This window comes from Carassius carassius, chromosome 3 (assembly GCF_963082965.1).
Source record: "Carassius carassius chromosome 3, fCarCar2.1, whole genome shotgun sequence".
NCBI lineage: Eukaryota > Metazoa > Chordata > Actinopteri > Cypriniformes > Cyprinidae > Carassius > Carassius carassius.
Window position 1 is genome coordinate 12386925 of NC_081757.1, and position 9530 is coordinate 12396454.

Below are 9530 nucleotides of genomic sequence, written 5' to 3' on the forward strand. Positions count from 1 at the left end.
CACCATCTCACTGGTGATCACAATGTACTGTGATTTTAGAGAATAAAAATGCATTAGTAGATAATTCAATAGGGAGAATAGCTGTAGTATGACTGTAATATTGAATCTACATTTATGTTGAAAGATTTTTTTCTAAATAATGTTTATGCTTTTATTAATTGAGGTACTACATGGACATTTTAAAGATGTATTTATTTGTCACATTGCAGAAAAAAAAATGCAAAGAGAAATGCATTAAACTAAAATCTGTAAACTTTAAAGAAAGGTTGACCACTTATATCTTTATCTCATATATTTCACTTTTGCATGAAAAAAAAAAAAAAAAAAAACCTTGTACATGTTATCTGTTAGTTCTCCAAGTTATTCCAGTAAACTAAAGTCATGGAGTCTAAATCTAGCTGTTATTTATTTGGTTGTGTAGTGGCTCATCAAAGTATCTTGAGTCTGACCCTATTAACGTCACTGGGCTGCTTTGTTGCTCTTTACCATTTCAGTTTTTATCCCAGCTGCTTACATTTGAGACCACAGTGACATTGGATTAATTTATTCTGGGTCCAAACAGTAGTGTTCAAATACTTCTATTATACATTTTCTATCACTGAATAACAGTGTTGGGGAGTAACTAGTTACATGTAACGGCGTTACGTAATTTAATTACAAAATAAATGTAACAGTAATCAGTTACAGTTACTAAGAAAAAATGAGTAATTAAATTACAGTTACTTATGAAAATTGTAACGATTACAAAGAGGATTACATTTGAATATTTACACACATCCAAATACAGTTTATTTCTTTCCCAAATTGCACATACAAGACATATGGCCCATAATCTCCGAGACGCGGAAAACACATTAGTAGAATCCAGTCATAAAAATGGATTATAACGCGGACGAAATATGCCACATTTTGGACGAATAAATCAAAAGTAGGTCAGTACACTTGAATCAAAACCCGATATGGACTGATGTCTGTGAATATTAAGCCGCAAAAAGACTGAATATGAATCCTGCACATTCTGCCTGTCTGTGGAAATCAGGCGCTGACTGGACATCGGGAGAACCGGGACTATTCCCGGTGGCCTGGCAGACGATTTGGCCCTCTACTTTAATATTGTTATTGTATAATTGCAGGCCGAATATACTAAAGCGATTATTTCCGAATCCGCCATTCGATAATTAAATCTCTAATAAATCATGAATCGGTTAGTCGTGACTGGCAATGGTTGGGCTCGCGCGCTCTCCGCGCCTCCGCCGAACGGTTTGGATCAGACTCCGAGTAATCAATGCGAGAGAGAGAGACCGGAGTGAACTGTGTAAGCGCACAGCTGGAGCAGAGAAGCGACACTTCTGTTCAGGGTTTCAGGTGCAGGTCAGTTTCATCTGTAAATATGCTAATGTAGTTTTGTCTTTGTTTACTTAGTCAAGCAGCAGCAGCACATTGCTCGCAATCACTCAAAATACTGTATAAACGACGTCATTATTATCTTTTGTAATGTTACAGTAGTAAGTTAGCAGACAAATCATCATATTTTATCATAGGTTTAGGGGGAGCTAGTGCATACAAAAACACAACCTTTAGGAAAATTAATGCCTATGGTATGGCACTAACCGTGGTTTAATTATGGAATTTGTAGTAAAAAATAAATACAAGTGGTAAAATACAAGTGGTTTGCCAAAAAAACAAAATTGCACTTACAAAACATGGTAAAAGTCAAATAAAAATCTTCAGTATTAAAGTCATGAGAGAGATGGGTGGATAATGGAAGTGAAGGGGCAGTTCAGGAGAGAACTCTTAATTACGTTGCATGTCCCCCAACCTAAGGATTCAAATCTTTTTCATGTCAGGTCCATACACAAAATAGGGTTGTCCATGTAACAGAATGGGTTGTGGGTGTATGAGTGTGAGATTTCCCAGCCTATTTTTTTTCCCAGTCCGCCCCTCATGGAAATTAATCTCTAGAACAGTCACTTCATGAGCATTTTTTACTTATTTTAAGAAACTATCATCATATCATATACAAAGAGACAGCAGTGTTTCAAAAATACACCAATGTTTCAGGAGTTTAGTACACAAAATAGGACACATGCTTATTAGATAACCGTATTTGAGTTGATGTATATGCTTTTATTTTTTTATTAACTATTTTGCCACAAACCATTGTTAGATGCAGTTAGATGCCTGTAGTTATGCAAAGATTTGGTTTCAAAAACAGTATCTATAAACTATTTCTTTTGATTTTAAATCTGCTTTGAACTTCAGATCAATCTCTAAGTAAAAGGCACTACTAAAGTCTGATTGTGTGGTGGATGTGTTCAAATGTGATCATCTTAATTCAGCTGATGAAGAATGATGAAAGTCTGACAGTATTGAGCACTACTGTTAAGGTTAAACCTGCATGGTGTAAAATGGTTGAAGATGATTAACTGTTGCAAATTAACATTCATTAGAAATGTATAAAAGTAATCAAAATGTACTCAAAAGTAATTAGTTACATTACTTTATTAAAGTAATTAAAATAGTTACACTTGTATTACATTTTAAATAGGGTAACTTGTAATCTGTAACCTATTACATTTCCAAAGTAACCTTCCCAACACTGCTGAATAAAAGCAAGCACATTTGACCGTCTGCGCAGTGGAGTTACCCTCGCTTGACATTGTACCTGGATTTTAGTTTTTAGGGCTAAAAAAAAATAAATAAATTCATGAACAAAAAGGTTATGTATTTATATATTTTACATTTTTACCTCATTTTACAGTTACTTTGTTTTACAAAATGTACATTTTTTTCCAGGTTTAAATAAATATACATATACATGAATATGCTTGTGTATCTTCAAAAATATATAAATGTACATTTCTTCCACCGTGTGAATTTATAATTGACTGGCATCCATCTCTATCTGCCTAATCAATGTGACAGGAGGCGACCTCAGCTTCCACCCCATTGGCCAATGAACCATCCATCGATGTGGATGACCTGGAGGAGTTCATTCTCAGACCCGCACCGCAAGGGGTGACTGTGAAATGCCGGATCACACGGGATAAGAAGGGCATGGACAGGGGCATGTACCCCACTTACTACCTCCATCTGGAGAGAGAGGACGGCAAGAAGGTCAGGAACAACAAAACATTGATTATTTCCAGTTTTGGTTTATTTGGAAGTCATGATTGTTGTGTCCCAGCAATCAAGCCCAATAAGTGACACTCCGTTCCTCTTTATTTGCCGAAGGGCTTGAAATGATTGATTCTGATTAAATGAACCAAATTTAGCCCGAAGGGAGATTTAGCTAAATGACAGTTAATTATAATATTGTTGTTTATCCTAAAAATATCAGGACTTATTCTTAAATCATATTTTAAAAACAATGTCTTATAGCCGTCTTATTTACCAAATAGAATAGGATATAGCATATAGCCAACTTCCAAGTTATATTTTCCCATGAACAATAATTCCCATAAACAACTATGTCTGTATGTCTGGAGTGACTTGAAGAAGCATAACATATATAAACTGAGATGGACAAAATCCAGACGAACTATGGCAACATCTCCAAGATGTTTCAAGAAACCTACCTGCAAAAAGCTACCTAAAAACTATGCACCTACAGGGCAAAAACTGCTTTAAACACAAACGATGGTCACACCAAAATTTTTCATTTCATTTAGTTACTAGAGGTTAATTGATAAAGAAAACACATTATTTTTGACAGCATCCTAATTTTTCAGCATTTTTACACAAGTGAGTAAAACTTTTAACAGTACTGTAGCTTTGCACGTAGGTTTCTTGAAGCATCTTGGAGACGTTGCCACAGTTCTTCTGGATTGAGTCTTTCTCAGTTTGTTCTGTTTCTTCATGTCATTCCAGACAGACTGATGATCTCTGTGCTGCACTGGCTGTTGTCAGACAAAAATCTCACCGGATTATTACAATTAATGGCAAAATGAATATTTGGAAATGTAAACTGATATTTCCTACTGACACTACAGCAAAATATAGAAATAACTGACTTAAAACCACTTTTTTAGCTGGTGAAAATACTAGTGTTCTAATAAAAGTTGTTTATGGAAACATGGCAACACTGTCTCTGATTGTTTATGTCACAATCTCTGTTAGATGTTTTTGATGCCAGTTTTGTGCAGCTGTTCAGTACCCAATTAAATTCTGTTATACATTAGGTTTTCCTTTTAGCCGGGAGGAAGAGAAAGAAGAGCAAAACATCCAATTACCTCATCTCCATCGACCCTACTGACCTATCACGGGGCGGCGAGAGCTTTATTGGCAAACTGAGGTATACTTAAAAATGATTCATTGTGTCCTGTGTTTCATAAGGTAGTGTAATGTAAATCAGTGCTGTTCTTACAGACAAGAGGCATGTGTCTCTTTCTAAAACATTCTAGAGGGATCTTTAATGGGTTTGTGTGCATGTGTGCACTGCTGAACCCATTTAAAACTGTAATTGGGTTCATTGCCTGTGTGCTGGAGTGTCTTCATTCATTATGAGGAGAGAGCAACTGTGTGCATGCTGATGTCTGAATCTCATTACAGCATATTTAAAAACTATTTTTTTATATTTTATGTGTTACAATACCATGTTTCTTTTCACTACTCATTAATTTTTCTTCTTTTGATTTTGGTGTGAAATAGCTATGGCTTGAACATATTCTTGACAATCTTTGGAAGGTTCATCCCTTCGCTGTGATGGAAATTTCATTGCATGCATTTTATCCGATGTCATCCTCACAGATCGAACCTTATGGGTACCAAGTTTACGGTATATGACAGCGGTGTAAACCCAGTCAAGACCACCTCCACCCTAGAAGCAGGGAATCTACGACAGGAGCTTGCCGCAATCTGCTACGTGAGTTCGTGAGCATGATCTCGATCAATGGCCAGCAGAGCCAGCACCCAGCCCTAAGGGCACTACCTCTTAAACCCACAAGCACCGTGAGCCAAGCCTGACCTCTGCTGGTGGTTTTTATACATAGCAATACCACTGATGAAGGAAACAGAGGAAATGAAATGCTTGTGTAGATGGTTTCTAAAAATTTCTCTTCAGTAAGTTGATGTGTGAGTAATTCAGATGTTTGTGTTCTGTTGTGCAGGAAACTAATGTTTTAGGGTTCAAAGGGCCTCGAAAGATGAGTGTCATTATTCCTGGAATGAACATGGACCATGAAAGAGTCTCCATTAGGCCTCGAAATGTGAGTGCAAGGCTGTTTAGGATAGTATAAATCCAGCATGCAGGCATGTTTGTGCATACATAGGCTGTAATTAGCTAGAATATCAAAATTGTAATTGTAGTTCTCAAAATAATATAGAAGAAGCTGTTCAAATGTGCATATGATATAATATAGAAGTTTTTAAACTACTTTTTATATGAATCTTTTTCAGTTTGTTAATTTACGTGTAATTTGTGTTACATGAGCAGTAAAATACTAGGTAATGTACTGTATGTCTTATGTAAAACATTAATATGATGCAATGAATATCCCTTGTCCTATATTTTATATACAAATGTTGCTCTAATGGCAAGCTAATCCCCCACATCTGTCTGTTGTTTTGCAGGACCATGAGTCTTTACTGGCTCGATGGCAGAACAAAAGCACTGAGAGTGTGATAGAGCTTCACAACAAGACACCTGTGTGGAACGATGATACGCAATCATATGTGCTTAACTTCCATGGCAGGGTCACCCAAGCATCTGTCAAAAATTTTCAAATCATTCATGACAATGACCGTGAGTTAAAAAAAATGATCATCTTAGTTTTGTGTTCTATTTGGCTTGCATTGTGAATGCAAGGAAAAATAGTTATTTCGGAACAATGTCAATGTTTAAAGTGAAGGAATTAAAATCGATCAGTAATGGAATATATATTGGTATAAAATGTTATTTAAATGGATATATAACATTTGATTTTTAGCTTTTAGTTCAGTTATTTTGTACAATTATTAAAGTTTTAATTTTAATTAATTTAGTCCATTAAATAATGTGTATAATATACAAGTGTAATTTATTTCAAAGAAATACAGTGTTGGGGTAGTTACTCAAAAAATGTAATTAGTTACTAGTTCTGTAAATTGTAATGAGATTACTTTACTATTTAATGCATTTGAAAAGTAACTTCACTACTTATTTCTTTACATTTTTTAGGGCCCTATAAAATCCGTTTTATTTTTTCTCAACACCTTTTTAATGGTTACATTTATGGTATTCATCAAAAAGCATGTCTAATTAATTTAATTCATAACACTTATACATTTTCACAGCAATTTATTAAAAGTTTAACAAAAATTACATGTTTAGGACCCTATGAAATGTTTTATTTTTTCTTCAACATATGTTTTATTTTTTTAGCATGTGTAATTATTTAAATGCATAAAAACAACTTCATTTACTAAATTATCTTAAAATAGCCTTATGAAATGTTTTTTCCCCTCAGAAATTCTGTTGTGTATTTACATTTTTCTGGTTATCAAATGAAGGTATAAAACATTCATTTAGATTTTCTTTTAAATATAAATTGAATTTCTTTTTTCTTCTGAGAAATATATTTTCAATCTGAGTATGAACAACAAACACAAACTATGCAGCATATAGTAAAAACAATTGCACAAATTGTCTTCAACAATACAGTGCAAAAACAGTGCAAATGATTCACAAACTACACACAAAATGAGTGAGAAATATTCAGAGTGCAACAGAAAAAAAAATAGTGCAACTATCTTTATGAACTGTATAATTATATAATGATTTACATAGTATACATAATATAAATGATCGATCCGTTGGCTGTAATCTGTGTCAGAATCGATTTTACAAGACATAAATTCCAGTGCTTTATCAGATATGTACCACTGTTTCATCCTTGTTTTTGATTTGTTTTATGTCAAAGTACTCTGTCGAGTGTTTATTGTGCTTTTATGGAGAGTTTTCTCATGCAAATGTGTTATTGTGTGTTTGTATTCATGCACTCATGACAGACTTTACTTTCACTTTGTTTTCGTTCATTTTCAAAAGCAGTAGGCTATGTTAAGTAGTAGTTCAAAAGACTAATTATTGGTTTAATATGTGAGAGTTTGAACCAATCTGGGCACAGGGGGTGGGACTAAGCGTCACCAATCATTTTTGTTTGGCTCAGAGGAACGAAAGCATTGGTTTCTGCTGACGAATCAATGTTGTCAAAATGCGATGACGTAATCACGTACACTATGGCACCTCTAAGCGCTAAGATCAATCGTTATCGGGAAACCTGGCCCAGAACTTTACACACAGGCAAACACGGCATGGGTAACGCAGGAAAGCGCGTTCTTATAGTCTTGTAAAGTAGTGTAGTTACCAATATTATTAGTGTAATGCGTTACTTTACTTCATTACCCAAAAAAGTAATATCGTTACTGTAATCCGTTACTTTGTAACTCGTTACCCCCAACACTGGTTTTGAATAATCAAACTGTTGCTGTTGTTGGTCCTTTAGCTTTTTGATTACCAGCATTCTTTAAAATGTCTTCTTTTATGTTCAACATAAGAGAGAAACTCATACAGGAATGACATAAGGATGAGTAAATGATGAAAAAAATTTCATTGTTCACTGAAATATCCCTTGAACACAAGGGTAACTGACATCATACATCTATGTGAAATTACCTTTAGACCTAATGGTAAGCAATAATAGAAAAAGTGATCTAGAAAATGTGTTAGTTCTGAAAAAAAAAAAAAATTATTTTAATTTTTGTCTGTACTCTCATCCCTGTATTCTCTCTTTCATGTATGCAGCGGATTACATTGTGATGCAGTTTGGTCGTGTTGCAGAGGACGTCTTCACAATGGACTACAACTACCCCATGTGTGCCCTGCAGGCGTTTGCTATTGCTCTGTCCAGTTTTGACAGCAAGCTAGCCTGTGAGTAACTATCTCTCTCTGCCAGCCACAAGCTCGAAAGGACCCAGACAGACTGCTCTCAGTCCCAATCACTGAGTAAAGGGCTGCAGTGAACTCCAAAGCAGCAGGGTCCCTCTCTCAAGATCCTCAATTGGAGGCATGAATGCGTATCGAGTTTGTGTCTTCTTGTGTGAATGTGCGTGAGCAAAGTGGCATTTCCGCTTTTTTTTAAAAAAAGTTGGGGGAAAGCACAAAGACTTCAAAGCTCTAACTTGGAAGATTAATAAGAAGAGGATGCATTCATTTGAGTCAACAGTCAAAAATCTCCTACTCGCATTCTTTACTTAATTGTCAAGGTAAAACTAACATTTTGCTAATGTTAAAAGAAGGATATTTTACAGTAGTATTTTTGTCCCTAAGATTAAAAACAAAAATAATTTTTCCATGGTCATAATTCTAAAATAATTAATGTTCACTAACCTATCAATTATGAGATTTCACAAGAAATATAACATGTAGCTGTGATATAACAGTTTGGGTATTTGATTTAATGGACTTTTGTAAATGACTTTTACATGTGACATTTCTTCAGTTATACGTCACTTGTGTCATTCAACATGCCACTTAAATATGTAACGTATCAAATCATGCTTCACAAGGACTCCAAAGCCAGTATGAAGTATGACAGTCTGACATATTTAACCACTATTTATGAATTTATAGATTTTCATACCATCTGCTGCTTGTCTTACCCCATAATTCACCGTGTTTCAAGCACAACGCTTGACCAAGGTACCTTCACATTCAAGCTTTTGGTGCGAATTTCTTAAAGTTCAACTGATGAATGTGTGACAATTCCACAAAATAGATATAATTATTTATGACTTTATGTCCTCCTGGATGGTTTACATACAGATTTAAGAAAACATGGGATCCAAAAATGGCTTTTATATCATTAAAACAAACCAAAATTAATGGTTTGCCATATACAGGTCCACACCAGTAGCACTAGTGTGAAAGCACCTGAAGTCCTGCATGGTGGAAGAAGTGTGTAATAAGGGTCAATATCAGGGTAAGTACATTATCATCTCATACTGACCCACTACATTTGTAGGGGAATGTACTGAGCACTTTATTCAAAGATTAATGGTGGAAAGCTGTAAATATCGTGCCTTGGGATGAAACACTTGTGATGCTTGAAGTTGGTAAGATGCTACATTGTTTTTCTTCAGCCAGTGTTGTTTGTCATACAGGTCATTTTTAGCTTCTGTCTTTGTTCTTGAAAACAACCTGTACATTTCCAGAATACTGGGTTGTAGCTTACCAGAAAGATCAGCTTAAATTGCCTGCTTGTGGAGTAGCTGATTTTCCAGAACAGAGTCAACTACAATTACAATGAAGCGATTTAAGTATGGTTTACATGCACTTTTAAAAATTGTATTTCTGGCTACATTAATAATTTGTCATGGAAACACTTCTGTCCAATTCATATTGAACTGGTCAGATGTTGCAAAGTTTGACTACCAGAACTTGATAAAGTTATTTAAGCTTGATTATAACTGTCCATGTAAACATAGTGAGCAACACAGTTTGTTCAAGTCATCTATGAAATCTGCTGCATGAGGGTGGTTGTGAAAATGTGGAT

General features: G+C 35.0%; 1 protein-coding gene across 3 annotated transcripts in view; it reads left to right on the forward strand.

Annotated features, from left to right (window-relative positions):
* LOC132119472 (tubby protein homolog) overlaps positions 1–9530 on the forward strand; it is a 101081-nt gene extending 91551 nt beyond the window's left edge. For all 3 annotated transcript variants that reach the window (XM_059529508.1, XM_059529491.1, XM_059529499.1), the window contains exons 7-12: positions 2926–3117; positions 4182–4294; positions 4750–4864; positions 5109–5207; positions 5572–5743; positions 7781–9530. In XM_059529508.1, coding sequence (XP_059385491.1) covers positions 2926–3117; positions 4182–4294; positions 4750–4864; positions 5109–5207; positions 5572–5743; positions 7781–7914 — 825 coding nt within the window. In that variant the 3' untranslated portion in view covers positions 7915–9530. The remainder of the gene's footprint in view (positions 1–2925; positions 3118–4181; positions 4295–4749; positions 4865–5108; positions 5208–5571; positions 5744–7780) is intronic.